This window comes from Chiloscyllium plagiosum, unplaced genomic scaffold (genome assembly GCF_037043375.1).
Source record: "Chiloscyllium plagiosum isolate Xiang-an unplaced genomic scaffold, Cpla_swu_hap1 HiC_scaffold_10, whole genome shotgun sequence".
NCBI classification, from domain to species: domain Eukaryota; kingdom Metazoa; phylum Chordata; class Chondrichthyes; order Orectolobiformes; family Hemiscylliidae; genus Chiloscyllium; species Chiloscyllium plagiosum.
This window is the reverse complement of record NW_028270148.1, coordinates 101,698,342-101,718,425: the sequence shown is the minus strand read 5'-3', so window position 1 is coordinate 101,718,425 and position 20,084 is coordinate 101,698,342. Positions and strand designations below refer to the sequence as shown.

General features: G+C 42.9%; 1 protein-coding gene across 1 annotated transcript in view; it reads right to left on the bottom strand.

Moving 5' to 3' along the window:
• The window catches only part of LOC122553050 (sodium/potassium/calcium exchanger 3), a 392,739-nt gene that overhangs the window by 91,589 nt on the left and 281,066 nt on the right, over positions 1-20,084 (bottom strand). The window contains exons 5-6 of the mRNA XM_087991604.1: positions 19,806-19,890; positions 12,017-12,120 (exon numbers count right to left, since the gene is read on the bottom strand). Of these exons, the coding sequence (XP_087847730.1) occupies positions 12,017-12,120; positions 19,806-19,890 (189 nt within the window). The remainder of the gene's footprint in view (positions 1-12,016; positions 12,121-19,805; positions 19,891-20,084) is intronic.

Genomic DNA, 20,084 nt, shown 5'->3' with positions numbered 1-20,084 from the left:
GGATCTTGGCAGACACAGCTCACTTGAGAAACAGAGTATTGAGATGTCTTTCAGTTGCTCTTCAATTGGACATTCAGAAGTCATTTCAAGAGCTTTTCCCAGAAACAGGAGAGCTGAGCTGGGAATTCCTTCCTTTGACAGTTGGTCACCAACTATCCCAAACAACATTCAAAGTGAAATAACTCCACAGAGGCCGGTATCCTGTCACCACATCACCCTTTATATACAGATGCATAGGATTTGACACTGGTCTGGCTTCCTCAGAGCTAGCTTTCAGAGTGCACAGAACCTCTGACACTCCTATTTATACCTGTCAGCTAGGGCTCTCTGATTGGACCAGGTTAACAATCAGGGAACTCATTCTATGATGTCTACCTGGCTGACCTCATTACAATTACCACACAAAGCTGCAATTCAACCTTTGTTCATCAGTGAGCAACTAGTTGTCACAAGACAGGACTACTGAGATGTGCCTTATTTGGGATAAAAGGTTCTGCTGACCTTTCGCTGACCTTTCAGAAAACAACACCCAGGTTTCCACAAACCCGAGCCCATTAAAATAATTAAATACAAAACAATCGGTAACAAACTCTGCTTTGAATATATTCAATGATTCAGCCTCTGCCACTCGCTGGGGGCAAAAATTGCAAGTTGACAATGAGAAGAAATTGCTCTTTATTTCCATCTTAAATGGGAGGGTAATTACAGAGGAACCTCGAATATCTGGCATTCGATTATCTGGATGTGGGATTATCCAGCAAGATCACAAGGTCTCAGCTAAACTATGTTATCTGGCATTTGATTATCCGGAATTTGATTAACCGAATGAAATACTCCTCGCCCGTGTCCTTCGGACAATCGCGGTTCCTCTGTAATTTGAAACTGTGTTCCCTAGCTCTGTGTTCCTCCATGAAGGGAAATATACTCGCAGAATCTTACATTTGAATGACAGTACCTCTCATGCTTCTAGATTCTACCTGTGTCTATGTCAATTTGAAATCCCACTTCATATTAAGAAAAATCTAACCTAAGAAAGTTAACTTTCACTGGATTATCTTAGTGAGCATGTACACAGGAACATTTCTTCTGGGCGTGAAATGGATGGAGTAGAACCTATTGGACATGTGTATGGTACAATGAGCTTGACTAGAAAAATATACTTTCTCATTCCAGGTTTCCCATTGTTTGATTATTTTGTATAGAGTGTGAAGAAAGAGAGAACCTGAGACACTACAGCATAATAGTACTTATGCCTGAATCAGCTCTGGATTTTCCAATCCTGTATCGCTGCTTTTCTCTATGTTCTGTTGCATTCTCCTCTTCAAACACTCATCTAATTCCCTTCTTTGTTATTCATTCACGGGATGTGGGCTTCTCTATCTTGGCCAGTATTTATTGCCCATCCCTAATTGCCCAGAGAGCAGTTAAGAGTCAATCACATTGCTGTGGGTATGGAGTCACATGTAGGCCATACCAGATAAGGATGGCAGATTTCCTTCCCTAAAGGATCTTAGTGAACTAGCTAGGTCTTTCTGACAATCAGCTATGGGCTTCATCATTCCTGTTGAAGGGCTTTTGCCCGAAACATCAATTTTCCTGCTCTTCAGATGCTACCCGAACTGCTGTGCTTTTCCAGCACCACTCTAATCTTGACTATGGGCTTCATCAGTTGACTCTTAATTCTACATTCTTTATTGAATTCAAATTCCATCAATTGCCACAGTTGGATTTGAACCCAGCTCCCTAGACCATTAGCTGAGTTTCTGGATTAATAGTCTCACAGTAATACCACCCGGCCAGTGCCTCCCTGATAAGTGTTTCAGACAAGTGTTACAACAATTTGAGAAAAAAACATTGAGTGTTCCATTAACTCTGCTTTTTTCCAACTTCCCTTTTCATGTTTATCCTGAGTTTATAACCCTTTGCAATTCATTGAACCACCAGCTTCAACAATTCAATACCTACTCTTGAAAAATGTTCTGGATTCCAAAAGCTTTCTCAATGTGACCTTATTCTTCTCTAGCAGTGGGTACAGGCTGGGGAATGGCCTTTGCAACAGTTCTCCATGGTTACAAACACAACTGACATTCCAATGAATCTTCACTGCGCCTTTTCCATTACTGCCATATCCTTCTTTAGTGGCGTGCCCAGCATTGCTTACAACAGATTGGTTGCCGTCTATACAACATCCTTACATTCCATGCCCGTGTGTATTTAAAAGCACTGGACTGATCCATGGCCTTACCTTCATGCACACGAGAACAGCTTTGGAATATTCAGCCTAAACTCTCCTGGCAAACATTCCTCACAGGCAGATAATCTTGGACAATGTGCCCTTTCCTCAATTGCGCTTTCAGTACATAAATTTCCTGAGCGGACAGATATTTAATTTCACATATCCGCATCCCAAGACTTCTCTCTTCCGTCACACTAAGACTCCTGCTGGACAGTGTATATTTTACTTCACTTCCTTTACCCCCAAAATTTACTCTGACATTAACTGCCACTGCTTCCTGTCTGCCCGTTATGCTAACCCACCTTACCCTGTGAATGCTCCTTCACAATTGGTCATGATTTGCAGGAACATAAAGCAGATTAAGACCATTTTATTCTCCAAGGGTACCCGCCTTCTGCTTTTATACCTGAGCTTTTAGATTTTCCTCTCTCTCCCTGACCTGCAACAGCAGGTTGCTGTTCCCTCAATGCTGGACAGCACTAGCTGATTGGCCATCCAGTTTTGAGAACCTGTCCACTGACGTTGATTGGGTAGTTCTCTGGCCACTAATTGGCCAATCCAGCTGAGTGTTCCATACATCCGTGAGAGGTCAGAAGGCAGCATATGGCCCTCAAGATACAAAGTCCCCATGCCAAATTCATTCCTGAAAGATTTGGCTCCAACCATTATCAGAAAAGATCAGTATCATTCCTTTCATGTGGATTCTTACACAGAATTGTCACAGTGCAAAAGGAGACTATTCAGTCCATCTTTTGCCTGTACTAGTTCTTTGGTCTAGTGCCAATCCCCTGCCTTTACCCCATAACCCTGCATACTCTCTCTATCCAAATAATCATCCAATGTCCCTCATGAAAGCCTCAAATGAACGTGACTCCATCACATATCCAGGCAGTACCCAAACGATTCACTAAGTAATTTTCCCTGACAGCATTCTTGCTCGTTTGCACATCACTTTGAATCAATGCCCTCATGTTCTTTTTTTCCCTGTTATGAGTGGAAACAGCTTCTCCCCATCTACTCTAGCTCAAACCTCAACCCAATCTCCTCTCAGCCCCCTTCTCTCCAAGGGGAACAGGGATTAAATATAAAGCAGGCAATCCTATGCACAGGCCACGAGGTACCCTTTGACTGAACTGTTTTCTCTTCTTTCTTCCTCTTCAGCAGCTCACTATACAGACACAATCTATGTGGAAGGGCTGGCATAGTGGTATTATTGATGGGCCTATTAATCCAGAGATTCTCGGGACCTGGGTTCAAATCCCACCATAGAACATGTTGGAATTTGAATTTAATAAAAATCTGGAATTAATGACCATGAATTCATTATCAGTTGTTGGGGGGAGAAAACCCATTCTAGTTCTCTTCCTTTCGGGAAGGAATTTGCCATCCTTATCTAGTCTGGCCCACATGTGACTCCTGACATGCAGCAATGTAGTAGACATCTAACTGCCCTCTAGACCATAAATACTGGCCTAGCCAGTGACATCCTCATTCTGTGAATGAATGAAAAATAAACATATATTCTTATTAAATCAGAAATACCGAGAGTATGATAGAATTACAGCCAACACCAGCCAAGATTCCTCTTCCCAATAGTTATCATATGGGCTGTGCACATTGGGAAAGTACAAATTTTGGCTTTGTTCTGACAACCCCATAGAAAAGCACAATTATTTGCAAATATTAGCTAACCCTAGTGAATTATGTTCTCATGCAAACTGACATAATTGGATACAAAATTGGCTGGACAGTAGGAGACAGAGGGTGTTGGTAGAGGGTTGTTGTTCACACTGAAGGCCTGTGACCACAGGTGTGTTGCAAGGCTCAGTGGTGGGTCCACTGTTGTTTGCCATTTATATAAATAATTTGGATGAGAATATAGGAGATATGGTTCGTACGTTTGCAGATGAAGCCAAAAATTGGTGGTGTGGTGAAGAAGGTTATCTAAGACAACCACATCTTTTTTCAACTAGGCCAGTGGGCCGAGGATTGGCAGGTGGAGTCTCATTCAGATAAATGTGAGGTTTTGCATTTTGGTGAAGCAAAACTGGGGAGGTCTTACACAGTTAATGGTAGGGGCCTGGGGATTGTTGTCAAACAGAGAGACCTAGTGATGCAGGTAGATAGATCCCTGAAAGTGGTGTCAAGTATGGACCAGGGGTTGAGGAAGGCATTTGGCATGCTTGTCTTCATCAGAGCATTATGGACAGGAGTTAGGATGACATGTTACAGCTGTACAAGACATTGGTAAGGTCGCATTTGGCATACTGCAACAATTCTGGTCACCCTGCTATAGGGGGAATGTTATTAAATTGAAAAGGGTGCAAACAATATTTACAATGATGGTATCGAGAATGGAATGTTTGAGCTATGAGGAAAGGCAGGGACTTTTTTCCCTGGTGCGTAGGAGGCTGAGGGGTGACCTTGTAGAGATTTATAAAACCATAAGGACATCGATAAGGTGACTAACCAAAGTCTTATCCTCAGCGTAGGGGAGTGCAAAACTAGAGAGGATAGGTTTAAGAGTCGAGAGTGTGGTGCTGGAAAAGCACAGCAGGTCAGGCAGCATCTGAGGAGCAGGAGAATTGATGTTTCGGGCAAGAGCCCTTCATCAGGAATGAAGCTTGTGAGCTTAGTGGGTAGAGAGATAAATGGTAGGGGGGTGGGGGGGTGGGCTGTGGGAGAAGGTAGCTGAGAGTGCGATAGGTGGGTGGAGGTAGGGGTAATGGTGATAGGTCGGACAGGAGGTTGGAGCAGATAGGTGGGAAGGAAAAAGGCACAAGTCATGAGTGCGGACAGGCAAGACAGGTCATGAGGGCGTCGGTTTAAGGTGAGGGGGAAATATTTTAAAAAGACCTAAGGGGCAACCTTTTCATGCAGAGGGTAATGCATGAAGGGAACGAGCTGCCAGATGATGTGGTTGAGGAGGGTACAATTGGACAGATACATGAATAGGAAAGGTTTAGAGGGATATGGGCCAAACACAGGCAACTGGGACTAGTTCAGCTGAGGAAACCTGGTCAGCAAAGATGAATTGGGCTGAAGGGTTTATTTCTGTGCTGTATTCCTCTATAGTTCTCTATTCAAAAAGGTAGAGTATTGGGGAGGGTGTTCCACTGAGAGTTCTCTGCATCAGAGCACGATAAGAGTCAGGATCTGAAGCTGTTGTCTCATTTTTGCAAGATCCTTTCCATGGTTATTTCTCACTGTTAGTTATCTTAGTCCCAATACTTTTGCTGATAATTGCTTGAAAGTGATGGTCAAACTGAATTGCTCGGGATCATTTCCTTTAGACCTAATTCGTATCTGAGCTTTTACAATCCATTTTCTGGTTATAAGTACTGTTCCTCATTGATTATCTTATTAATATTTTTAATGAACTGAAGTATGATTTATCAAGCAGAGAACCTTACGGTCTGTTAATTCCTTCTGATGTCTTCATTTACATAATTTGAAGGTTTCAAAGCTTGAAAGTAATATCAAACTGAGTGCAAGTTTTGCAAGTTATTAACATAATTAATTTTAAGGTTTTAATGATTGCTGCAAAATAATTAACTGAACAGCCCAGACCATTTCCTGCATTTTGATAATGGCTCTGTATTCAAACCTAGAGTTGATTGAAATCAGTTGCTTTGTAAATGGCAACACTGCTGTAGACGGACACTTCAAATGCCAAATGATTCAGATTTTTACTGTAACTGCCAAGAACATTTTGGGAACCGGAAGAAGAGCTTGCATTTTAAAATAAAAATTGTCCATGGGATTTGGACATCGCTGGCTGGGCCCAGCATTTATTGCTCATCCTTAGTTGCCCTTGAGAAGGTGGTAGTGAACTGCCTTCTTGAACTGCTTCAGTCCATGTGCTATTAGGGAAGAAATGGCGATATATTTCCAAGTCAGGATGGTGAATGGCTTGGAGGGGAGGTTGCAGGCCATGGTGATCCCACGTATCTGCTGCCCTTGGCCTTCTCGGCGGAAGTGGTCGTCAGTTTGGAAGGTGCTGTCTGAGGAGCCTTTGTTGCTTGAGCATAGATAGTACACACTGCTGCTATTGGCCACTATTTTTGGAAGGGAGTGAAAGTTTGTGGGTGGGGTGAAAATGAAGTGGGCTGCTTTGTCCTGATGGTGGCAAGTTTCTTGAGTGTTCTTGGAGTTGCACCCATCCAGGCACGTGGGGAGTATCCCAGCACACTCCTGTCCTTTCACTCGATGGCGAAATCCTGGATGTAGGTCAAATGTTAAGATTGATTTTTTTTTCAGCTGCTGTTTTGGCGATTTGTGCTTTTTTTTTAGTTGTTTCAAAATGCCATGGTCAACAGGGGCATGGCGTGGCATGTGCTGAAGGGATTTTTACTGACTTCAAAATTTATGCATGACCCAATTGCTCCCTGTTGAAACTTTATTGCTGGAACAGCACAACAGGTCAGGCAGCATCCAGGGAACAGGAGATTCGACGTTTCGGGCACAGGCCCTTCAGGAAGAAGGGCCTGTGCCCGAAACGTCGAATCTCCTGTTCCCTGGATGCTGCCTGACCTGCTGTGCTGTTCCAGCAATAAAGTTTCAACTTTGATCTCCAGCATCTGCAGACCTCACTTTCTCCCCAATTGCTCCCTGCCATTTCTGCCACAGCTGAACAGGACAGCTTGGAGAAACAAGATCAACACAGAACAGGGTCAAAAAGTGTGGTGCTGGAAAAGCACAGCCGGTCAGGCAGCATCCGAAGAGCAGGAGAGTTGATGCTTTGAGCATAAGCTCTTCGTCAGGAATGTGAGGTGGCCCAAGGGACCTGAGAGATAATAGGAAGGGCGGGGCAGGCTGTTGGAAGAGGGAGTAGGTAGAGAAATTAAAGCTCTGAGCCGTAGCCCCTGCCACTTTGGTTGTGCAGAGGACAGTTCTCCTAACTCACTGAAGAACAACATGCGCAATGTCGGACACTTCAGTAAGGACATCCTCACCGACACTTTTCAACTGCTGGAGCCGCAAGTGCAATGCTAGAGCAGGGCACTGAAAACCTTGAGTTCACTCCCTCCACCGCTGTGTCACCTCTTCATGCAGCACAGATCTGAGACACTGACCTTTCTAACTATGATGGACCCCTAAAGGGATGCAGGTTAGCTTTAAGTGGTGCTCAGCGCTCATGGTTTTCACCTACTTCTGTTGCATCCAGCCAATTAACAATGCAATTAGTGTTGGCCGCATGCCGAAATCATTGGAATGAACAGGCCGCATGAAATTGATAAGGTACCTGCATTTCAATCAATAGGTGCCTTTTAAATCTCAAGCTGGTGCCTGGGCCTATCAAATCTGGTCTCCTTGATTTGCAACTCCTGTTACCGTCACAAATCCCTGCATGTTCTAAATAGATTGTATTGGTTCTGGAGATGGAATGTGACAATTTGTACCTCTATGTAACCTAAACCTTTCATCTGACAGGGTAAAAATATCACATCCTGAGATTGCACTGGATGTGATATTTTTACCCTGTCAGATGAAAGGTTTAGGTTACATAGAGGTACAAATTGTCACATTTCATCTCCAGATCCAATCCAATCTCAGGTCACCTCCAAGAGTTTTGCATCATTACTGGTGCCCTTCGAAGTACAAGCAGAATTTTTAAACCTCATGAGTGGAATTTAACAGCCTCGCTGGAATAAGCTTCAATTTTAAGATGCAGGATTATCTTCATTTGATTTAAATGGAACTATCAAGGTGAAAGACCAATATTTGTGGTGCAGGTCCCACTGTAAAGGCAATGCGACCGACAGCATTGTATTTAAAATATCTTTACCAGTTCGGTGTTTACATCATATCGGTCAAGGCAAACCAAGTAGGACAGTTGGCACTTTCCTTATGGAACCCACTTGGTTTTGTTTTTCCATTGCTTTCACTGGAAAGAAAATTCCAGCAAATGACATTCAGTCCACTCTACCCAATTCTCCCTTCCTTGTGTCCTTGTTGAGGTGATCATTATTGCCCAGATGTTAAAGATGATCCCCTGGCGAGTGAGGTCATAAATGACAGAAGAATCATGCTTGCAGAAATGGATAATGAAAGGATCACTGGCTCGAGTGGAATTTGACTTTAAGGAAGAAGAGAAGGGCTCAGATTCACATCCTGCTGCTGATCATTCTTCAATTGTTGAAGTGCAATCAGTGTAAGAAAATTCAACAGCGCTAAATGCAGACTGTCTTAGTCCCACAGTCAGCCAAGATATAAGGACTAAATATTTCATTTCTCAGGGAGATATAGTGCACTGAGAACTTTCAAGCTCTTCCAGGAAACGCCTCATTTGATCCAAAGGGCAGGGTCTGTGGCATTCCTCTCAGGGCCTCATGGGAATGCCAATTTACTATGTGCTCAAGTTCCGGGAAACAACCTTGTGAGTCAGACTGAGCAGACAGCTACAAATGGAAGGAATCCATCATGTTCCTAACTTCTGCTGGATTGCAGTTCATTCCTTGAATCACACTTCTCTTTCATGTTCCCACATTCTTCGATGTCATTCTCAGGAAGCATGTACTGGCCCTGGAGAGGGTTCAGAGGAGGTTCACGAGAATGGACCCAAATATAAAAAGCTTAACATATGAGGAACATATGAGAAATGTTTGTGGACTCTGGATCCATACCTGATGGCTTAGAAGGACGAGGGGGGATCTGATTGAAACATTCAGAATACTGAATGGCCTGGACAAAGTGGATGTTGAGATTTTTAGGTTAGATTTCCTACAGTGTGGAAATAGGCCCTTCAGCCCAACAAGTCCACACCGACCCTCTGAAGAGCAACCCACCCAGACCCATTCCCCTATATTTACCCCTTCACCTAACACTACGGGCAATTTAGTATGGCCAATTCACCTAACCTGCACATCTTTAGACTATGGGAGGAAACCGGAGCATCCAGAGGAAACCCACGCAGACACGGGGAGAATGTGCAAACTCCACACGGACAGTTGCCCGATGTGGGATTTGAACCCGGGTCTCTGGTGCTGTGAGGCAGCAGTGCTAACCACTGTTTCCATTGGTAGGAAAGACTGGGACCCGAGGGCACAGCATTAGTGTAAATGGAAGATTTTTTTGAACGGAGATAAGGAGAAACATCTTCAGCCAGAAAATGGTCAATCTATGGAATTCATTGCCGTAGAAGGTTGTGGAGGCCAGATCATTAAGTATGCTTAAGATAGAGATAGATAGGTTCTTGATTGTCAAGGGGATTAAGGAGAGAGGGATCCATGATTGAATGGTGGACAAGACTCGATGGGCTGAATGGCCTAATTTCTAATCCTATGTCTTATGGTCATATAGTCATTCCTTTTGAAATCCTTATGTGTTCACTCTAATTAACATTTTGTCAATTTTCTGGTAAAGTGCTCCATGTTATGTTAAAATTCTCTTGCTCTATGTTGACAAAACATAACATTATCTTCTTGTGCCTGTGCCCAAATTCTTATATTAAATGGAAAGCAAAATTCAAAGGGAGGCCACTTCCAACACCACAGCAGTTTGTTCAGTTTTGGTTCATGGCTATCTCTCTATCCATGTGGTCACTGCTCCTTTAACATCACCTTCCTCACTGGTAGGACATTATTAAGATTCTCTCTGAAAACCCGCCCACACACCGTCTCCAGCTTTCCCTTCTTCACTTCTTCAGAAAATTAAATAGTTCAAACTTTCACTTGGGTTCAATACTGTGGTTTGAAGTCCCTGCTCAAATGTGTCACAAAATTAGTCTTTATGTTAATCAAGGAGCAGCAGAATTCACTCTGACAGATTGAAAATCATTTACACTGACACTGCAAACCTTTCGGGTCTTCGAAGGAATTAATGAAAATGGTGAAAAGCTGAAAATAAAAAGTGCGGCATAAAATATAACAGAATATCACAATCTGCCTTTCACTATTTTGACGATATAATGCTAACATGTCTAACATAACAGTCAGGCAGGTTACACAATACTTGAACAACAGTCATAACACTTTTACAAACATCCTAAATCAAAAAGGACCATCCCTACGATGGAACTCCCTCGTGGACTATAAAATTCCACCTTTTGGACAACTTCCATCTGGGTCAAGGGTCATTGCAGGGAAACATTCATTGCTGCCATTTCTGCATGATCAGTTTATATTTGCAAGCAACTGCGTTCACATTTTCAAGAAGATCCAAACAAACTTCTGCCTTCCACTGCCAATGTACCTGTACCTGTGTGCAACAGCGTGTCAAAACATATGTGGATGGGTTTAAAATCAGGCCATTCGATCCCTTAAGCTTCATTCAATACAATCAGAGCAACCTTTGACCTCAATTCCACTGTCCCACCACCCATAAGACCAAAGGACAGAGGAGCAGGAGTAGGCCATTTGGCCCATCGAGTTTACTCATTAGTTCAGTAAGATCCCAGCTGATTCAATGATCCCCAACTGCACTTACTGGCCTTTTACCCATAATCCTTAATTCCCTTATTGATAAAGAATCTATCTCAGTTGTTTGTATAGTTAATGTACCAGCCTGGACAGCCCTCTGCAGCAAAGAATTTACTACCTCTGAGACAAAATTCCTCCTCGTCTCAGCCCTTACTCTGAGATTATTCCCTCTGGTCCTAGACTCTCCTATAATAGGGAAACAACCTCTCACTACCTACATGCCAAGTCTCCTAAGAAGTTTGCATGGTTCAGTCGGGTGTCCTCTCATTCTTCTAAAATCCAATGAGTACAAGCCCACCCCCAGCCCTACCTTGCTTCCCACCTTCCTCGATTTCCCGATAAGTCAAACGTCTATCCATCTCAGTGTTGGAGGTACACAATCATGGAGCATCCATGATCCTCTGGGATAAAGGATTCCAAAGATTCACAATCCTTCCTGAGGAAATTTCTCTTCACTTCTGTCCTAAACAATTGATCTTTTATCCTGATATTACACCCCTGCATCCAAGCAACTTCCAAATGTGAAATTTGCTCAGCTTAGGGGAGGTTCGGCACCAAATAAAATTAGAGTCAAGAGTGTGGTGCTGGAAAAGCACAGCAGGTCAGGCAGCATCCGAGGAGCAGGAGAATCAATGTTTTGGGCAAGAGCTCTTCATCCTCATTCCTGATGAAGACCTTTTGCCCGCAACGTCAATTCTCCTGCTCCTCGGATGCTGCCTGTACTGCTGTGCTTTCCCAACAGCACACTCTCAACTCTAATCTCCAGCATCTGAAGTTCTCACTTTCACCAAATTAAGTTAACCTAGCTGGGGAGTTCCAAGGTTCTGACAGGCAGATCTGCAGTCCAATGTGATGGCAATATCTCCAACTTCCACTGAAATGCTGGCAGTTGTTAATACTGAACATAAGGTAAGCATTCGCTCCATCTAGTGTGAATCCTGCCTGGCGTCTCTTGATTTTAAAACACTTCTGAGTTCAATCAGTGACAGCTTTGATCTAGAGTCCAGATTGCTTAAACATATTGTGAACATTACTGGGGAAACAGTGGTGGATTTGCTGTTCCTTTTCACATTGTCATTATTCGCAACGAACAAGCTAATAGTACATATGTTGCCTCCTCATCCTCTAGAAAGGGAGAGAAATAGAAGCTCTTTTATCTATGCTTGGACGTTAAATATCAAATGGAACAGCAGTCTCAGTCGTTTCCTAGTGTTGGCCCTTTTATAGTACTTGGTGCCAGGGCATGCCACCCAAACAATTGCCAATGAGGTGTCCATGTGCCCAGGAGCTTCAGAACTTGGATGCCACTCATTGACTACAGTGCAATACTTTATGGATGGCTGTGGAAAGGTTTGCTTACCAGTCCTGAGAAAAGCCCACACACTCCAATAATGCAGAGAATGTTGAATACTGCAGAGCCCACAATCGTTCCGACCCCGACATCCCCCTTTGTGATGAACACTCCTGAGAAATAGAAAGGGAAGGTTAAGTAGGGAGAGCTATAGTACCTCTGGAATGCCGGCCGTACACACAGTAAAAATGTAACAGCACAAACAGTAAACACAAAAGGGTTTACACACAAAGTATTTGGCCATAATCAAACACTGAGTGTATACTGAAAATTGCAAGTTTGCGATGTATACGTTCAGTGTGTGAGCTACCTTGACATTACCAGGCCTCCATAATGAGCCTCCATAAAACTAATAGCCCAACACCATCACTCAATTGCTCCAGAATTCTTCAGAAAGCATCTGAATAAATGGACAATTTGTTGAGATATTGTTTCGCTAAAGCATTAACTTTGAACGGCCAGTTTTCAAATCGTGCGCTGATTCACAATTCTTCAGCTATGATTTTCAAAAGTTTGTTTAAAAAAATTGACTTAGAGAATATGTCAAAAACAGGTAACACTGAATAAAAATCATTCCAGTCTCTGTATTATTGTACATGAGGAACAAAGGAAGTGTTGTCAGCAGTTAATGGACACATGATAATCAGGTTAGACAATGCAGAAGTGAAGTTTTTAAGTAAGATGTAAATTTAATATAGAATAATGAGTTTCAATTTTAAATCTGTACATTTTAAATTTGATAATGTTAGATCAAAGTCTAATATATAAAAACAAGAATTGTAAGTACGACTTCAAAATTGGCAAGTGGGAAGGCAAAGTTACTTGGAGATTTGGATAAATATTTTGGAAGACAAAATATCAGAAAAGGTGGGGCAAGTGCAATGAAATCAGGCCAATTGGATAGCTCATTGAGCTGCGACCAGAATGAAGGGTCGAATGGCCTCATTCTGTCTGTATGCATGGATAATTGACCATGAAGACGGCAGGTTCATTTCCCGGAGAAACAAGCAGCCGGGAGTTGAAGCTGAGAACTTCCTGGTCCATGTTGTGCTAACAGATAGAAGCCAGAGTGACAGAAATGGCACTATAATTGGTGCCATTGCCCCGTTATTGTAAGAGATCCAGCTCCTAATTATTAACCAGGGACTTGTGGCAGATGCTAACTGCATCTGGATGTCAGTGGTGATACCCAAATGAACAAATATCCTCCAACGCCTTTCAAAAAATTAACTGGTGGGTGGGATATCGAAAGAATTGAACAATGCACCAGCACACGACACACCATTGAGCTTAGAGAAAAGATGCGAATATTCTGTCTCACGCAGACAGAAACACTATACAGCTGAGTACATAAGCAGAATATGGTTCAATTTGAAGATCCCTCAAATGTCAGGGGGTGAACTATATCGAATCCATTCACAGAATATAAACATACTTTGTCCATAATTTGTGTAATTTTTTGTGCAAAGTGAGCCCGACAAATAAAATAAAATCACTTTAGAGTGAAAGGATAAATAAAATCATAGAACCCTTGCTGATTGCTTTCACCATTTTGATTTTTAACTTTTTTTTGAAATTATTTTTGGTCTAGAGCTGTTAACTGCGGGCTGAGAGCTGAAAGATGACCTTTGGACTGTGAGAACGAGCTGTTGCTTGTTCATGAGGCCAGAACTGGAAGTTAACTATAGATGGTTCCAAGTTTAAAAGGTGCCCTGTAGACACTTCAACCACAGGGAGGCCTTATACTTAAGCAGATGTTGAATGTTAACTGAGACCTTACAGGGAGACAACAAAAAGAGTTGCCAGAGTTTGAATTGGTTTTTGGACTGTATTTGAACTGTAATTGGATCACAAAGATTGTGCCTGTGAAAACCACGGGACAAAGGTTTGATTTCTCCCTGTTTGTACTCTCAGTAGCAATGTGTTGAAAGTTTAAAGAACAATTCTCAAAGTTCTGAGAATTGAATGAACATTCCTTAGAGCCTTTCGGAAGAGATTTGCATGCACCGGTGTCATAAGAAACCAAGCAAGATATAATTTTATATGCTGATGACGTTACAGATTGGGGAGTCTGCTGAATTGAACTGGCCTGTTACATCTCCCTTTTGATTTATCCCTTAACCCTTTTGGTTTGTCTTTCAGTCTTTGTGAGAGTGTGAGGCTAGAATTAAAAAGGACTAGGTTTAAATCTTAGACATTAATTAGATTACCTTGTGGTTTGACTTTGCTCTGCAATTATTATTAAGAAATTGTCTTCCAACGCCTTTCATAAAAAATGTCTGGTGGTTGGGATATAGAAAGAATTGAACACTGTATTATTAATAAATTGTTGAGTCTTTTGTTTAACCTGGTTATCTTGTATGGATTATTCACAAAAATTGGGACTGTTTATTCAAAATGTCTGGCTAGGAATCATTGGGGTCAGTTCCGAGGGTCTTTGAAGGTTTTAATTTTACTATGTTGTGAATACAGCGGTAGGGAGGCTGATTTGATTCAGTTGACTGTGTCGTAACACAGGGCCATACTTTAAAGATACAAACCTTGTTATTGCTATCAAAAAGGAAGCCTATTCCGGTAGACCCAGAATTAAGCAACAAAAGCTAAATGTAAGCATGTAGGTGGTAAGGAAGTATGGTATGTTGTCCTTAATATTGGGAGGATTTGGGTAAAAGGGTTGAGATGTCTTGCTGCATTCATACAGGGCCTTGCTGAGACCAGCCTTGGAGTAACATATGCAGTTTTAGTTTCCTTATCAGAGGAAGGATGTTCTGGCTATGGAGGGAATAAACAGAGGCTTACCAGACTGATTCCTGGGATGGATTAGTGGTGCTGGAAGAGCACAGCAGTTCAGGCAGCATCCGAGGAGCAGCAAAATCGACGTTTCGGGCAAAAGCCCTTCATCAAAAGCCCTGATGAAGGGCTTTTGCCCGAAACGTCGATTTTACTGCTCCTCAGATGCTGCCTGAACTGCTGTGCTCTTCCAGCACCACTAATCCAGAATCTGGTTTCCAGCATCTGCAGTCATTGTTTTTACCTACCTGATTCCTGGGATGGCATGACTGAAATAAGAAGAGAGATTGGATTGGTTCGGACTATATTCGAATAATGATGGGGCATTCTCATAGAAACCTATAAAGTTCTCAAAGGACTAGGCACCGTAAATGCCGGAAAGGTGTTCCTAATGACCAGAGCCAACAGTCTAAGGATATCGGGAAGGTCATCCAGGACTGAGATGAGGACAGATTTCTTCACCCAGAGAGTGGTGAGCCTGGGGAATTCTCTGCCACACAAAACAGTTAAGGTCACAACATTTGAAGTTTTCAAGAAGCAGTTAGTTATAGTTCTCCTGGCTAAAGGGATCAAGATCTTAGGGATCTGAGGAAAGAAACACCATATTAAGTTGATGACAAGCCACCATCATATCGAATGGCAGAGCAGACTTGAATGGCCTACTCCTGTTCCAATTTTCAATGTTTCTATGTAAAGCCTGTGACTTAGCAGGAACAATGGCAATGTGGATGCATAGTTGGCTGAGTGACAGGGCATGGGAGTAGCTGTGAAAAACTGTTTTTCAGACTGGTGTAGTGTGTACAGTCAGGATCACCAGGGTCGGTATTAAGACCATTGCTTTACCTATGTGAATAATAATATTCTATACCTGTATTGGTGACATAGACTTGGGGGTGTGTAGGGCACCATTTCAAAGTGTGCTCATGGCACAGAACTTGAAAGTATAGCATACTGTGAAGAGGACAGTGATGGACTTCAAGAGACTAAGGCAGGCTGGTACAATGGCTGATTGTAGCAGATGACTGGCAGCACGGTGTCTCTGTGGTTAGTACTGCTGCCCTACAGCACCAGGAATCTGGGTTCAATTCTAGCCTTGGATGACTGTCCGTTTGCACATTCTCTCTGTGTCAATGTGGGTGAGCTCCTGTTTCCTCCCACAGTGCAAAAATGTGCAGGTTAGCTGGATTGGCCACGTTAAATTGCCCATACAGGCCAGGGTTCTGCAAGCTAGGTGGGTTAGCAATGAGAAATATAGCAGGGGTGGGGTCAATGGGATGCTTTTTGGAGGGTCAGTTTCGGCTCAATGGGCCGAATGGCCTGCTTCCACACCGTAGAAATTCTACGACAAAGAGAAATGTGAAGTGACACATTTTGGTGGAAGGAATGAGGTGAGGCAATGGAGAGAATTCTAAAATGGGGTGCAGAAATGGAGGAATCTGGGGGTGCAGAAGTTGTTTGTAAGTGGCAGGACAGGTTGAGAAAGTTGTTAAAAAGCCACCCAGATCCTGAGCTTCATAAATGGAAGAACAGAATCCAAAGCATATTACGGTGAATGCTTATAAGTCACTGGATTAGCCTCGACAGGAATAATGTGTCCAATTTTGTGCATCACACTTTTTGCACAATATGTTGCAGTGGGGGTGAGGAAAGGATTGATGACAATGAGGGACTTGAGTTACACAGTTGATGTTGAAAACTGGACTGTTCGCGTTAGGGAACAGAAGATTGAAAGGAGCAGATGTTCGAAGCTTCGAGGAATTTGGAGAGAGATGTCAATAGGGAGATGAGGGAGATACGAAACACATACTTCACGTCAGTTTTTACTGTGGAGAAAGACATAGAAGCTAGGCAACACAGGAAAATAAATATTGATGCCTTGAAAACAGTTCACATTACATAAGAGGGGGTGCTGGAAGGCTTAAAAACATAAAGGTGGATAAATCTCCAGGACCGGATCTGGTGTATATTGTGGAAAGTTAGGGAGGAAATTGCAGGGCCTCCAGCAATTTCTAGTGGGCGGCACAGTGGTTAGCACTGCTGCCTCACAGCGCCAGAGACCCGGGTTCAATTCCCGCCTCAGGCGACTGACTGTGTGGAGTTTGCATGTTCTCCCCGTGTCTGCGTGGGTTTCCTCCGGGTGCTCCGGTTTCCTCCCACAGTCCAAAGATGTCCAGGTTAGGTGAATTGGCCAGGCTAAATTGCCCGTAGTGTTAGTTAAGGGGTAAATGTAGGGGTATGGGTAAGTTACGCTTCGGCGGGTCGGTGTGGACTTGTTGGGCCGAAGGGCCTGTTTCCACACTGTAATGTAATCTAATCTAATCTAAGATATTTGTATCATCTATAGTCAGGGGTGAGGTGCTAGAGGACTGGAGGGTGGCTAATATTTTGCCTTTATTTATGAAAGGCTGTAGGGAGGACTCTGGGAACTACAGAGCAGTGAGTCTGGTGGGTGCGTTGTTGGAGAGGATTCTGAGAGATAGGTTTTACATGCCTTTGGAGGGGCGAGGACTGATTAGGGATAATCAGCATGGCTTTGTGCGTGGGAAGTTGTGTCTCACAAACCTGATTGACCTTTTTGAGGATGTAACCGAAAGGATAGATGAGGGCAGAGTGGTAGATGTTATCTACATAGATTCTAGAGAAGTCTTAGACAAGATTCCGCATGGTAGACTGATCAGTAAAATTATACCACATCGGATTCAGGAAGAGCTTGTCAATGGTATACAAAATTAGCTTTGTTAGAGGATGGTGATTGAGGGTTGTTTTTCAGACTGGTAGCCTATGACCAGTGGTGTTCTGCAGACATTGGTGCTGAGTCCACTGTTGTTTGTCACTGTATCATCGACAGTGAAAGAGGTTACCTAAGATTACAAAGGATCTTGATCAATTGGGCCAATAGGCTGAGGAATGGCAGATGGAATTTAATTTGGATAAATGTGTGTTAATGCATTTTAGTAAAACAAACAAGAGCAGGGCTTATATATTTAATAATAGGGCCTTCGGTAGTCAAATAGAGAGACCAAGGGGTTTAGGTACATTGTTCTTTGCAAGCTGTGTCGCAGGTAGACAGGGTGGTTAAGAAGGTGTTTAACACAATTGCCCTCATCACTCAGACCATTGAATATAAGAGTTAAGACGTCAAGTTGAAGTTCTGCAGGACATTGGTGAGGCCACTTTTGGATTACCGCGTACATGTATCTGCTATAGGAAGGACATTATTAAATTGGAGAGGATTCATCGAATCATACAGCACAGAGACAAACCCTTCAGTCCAACCAGTTCATGCCGAATGTAATCCCAACTAAATTAGTTCCACCTGCCTGCTCCTTGTCCATATCTCTCTGAACCTTTTCCATTCACGTTCTTATCCAAACGTCTTTTAAACGTCGCAATTCCTAAGATATTGCCAGGAGTGAAGGTTTGAGTTATAAGGAGAGGCTGGATAAGCTGGGAATTTTTCCACTGAAGCATGGGAGGTTGAGGGGTGACCTTATAGAGGTTTATAAAATCCTGAGGGGCATCGATAACGTGAACAGCCAAGGTCTTTTCCCTGTGGTAGGTAAGTTCAAAACTAGGGGGCATACTTTTAAGGTGAGAGGAGAAACATTTAAAAAAGGATCTGAGGGGCAAATGTTTCACACAGAGAGTGTATGTGGAATGAACTGCCAGATAAAATGGTAGATGCAGATACAGCAACAACACTAGAAAGACATTTGGACAGGTAGAAGAATAGGAAAGGTTTAGGGGGATATGGGCCAAATGCAGGTAAGTGGGACTAGCTTAGACTGGGGACCTTGGTTGGCATGAATGAGTTGGACCGAAGAGTCTGTTCCCGTGCTGTATGACTCTATAATTGTTCCCATTAGTGGAAGGATGGAGCTCCAGAGGACACTTAAATGGAACATCACCACAGTCCCAGAGGAACATAAGCTGCTTTCTCATTTGAGAGAGATGATTGGTGATCACTTTAACTTGAAGATTTCCATGACTCAGGTGAGGGTGCGATGTTGAAAAGGCTGGGATTTCATCGGGAATTGAACCTGCACTGTTGATATCAACACCAATATAGGAGTGTTTTTTATTCACTCATACGACATGGGTGTTGCTAGCTTGGCCAGCATTTATTCCCCGCTCCCCAGTTACCCTTGAGAAGGTGGTGGCGAGCTGGTTTCTTATCCCCCTGCAGTCCATTCGCTGTAGATAAGACCCACAATGCTGGTTCAGGTGGATTTCCAGCTCTTTGACCCAGAAACACTAAAGGACCGGCATTATATTTCCAAGTTTGGGTGGGGTGCAGCTTGGGGGAAATTTGCAGGCAGTGGTGTTCCCACTTATCCCATGGATTAGCAAAAGAAATAAAGGTGATGAGAGGTAAAATCTTAGTTTTAAAAAACCCAACAAGTTGTCAGGAGAAAGAAGAATCAATTACAACTTTCAAAAGAAAGTTGGATAATTATCCGAATAAACTAGAAATAGCAGGGCCTCGGGAATAAAGGTAGGGGAGTAGATCAAGTGAATTGGTCTTATAGACAGCTGGCACAGACAAGAACAAAGAGGAATGACATCCCGTGCAATAACTGCCCTACGATATTGAGAGAGTTCTGGGTTCTAGAGGAACACTTTAGTAAGAGTCGCCTAATTCTCAAAGGCTTCTTGTGGAACACCAGCAAAGATTTAGATAACCTCGAGACCTCAAGTCTCAAGATTTTGTTATTATGCTTTAAACATAGAACATAGAACAGTACAGCACAGTACAGGCCGTTTGGTCCTCGATGTTGTGCCGGCTGTTTATCCCACTCTAAGATCAGACTAACCTACGTAGCCTACATTGTATTATCTTCCATGTGCCTATCCGAGAAAATGAAGCCACAGGCAAAATTGCATTTCTGCAAAAAAAAACTAGTGTCAAAACAATTTTGTTGGAGAAATGACGGACAAGACAGGGATGAACAAATCAGGAATAACAAAGCGCAGCTTTGCTTTCTTGCACTTGACTTCACTGAGTTACCTATGATGGAGGTGAAGAGCTCAGGGGCTGAGCTTCCAGCTGCCATGAATGTAGCTCCGGCCACGTCTTCACTGAGGTGTAGGCGCTGCAGAAGAGAAAGCACAGTAAGAAACAGTCATGGTCAGTCATCACCATGACAATTACCAAAAGTGTTTACCCATCCTGAACTGATGCTCATTATGCTGACCTGGCAGTCGGTCCGTATTCCCAATTTAATCTCCTTCCACAATCCCACTTGTAATACTAGCACTGGATGTTTCCTTTTTGAACCAGATGTAA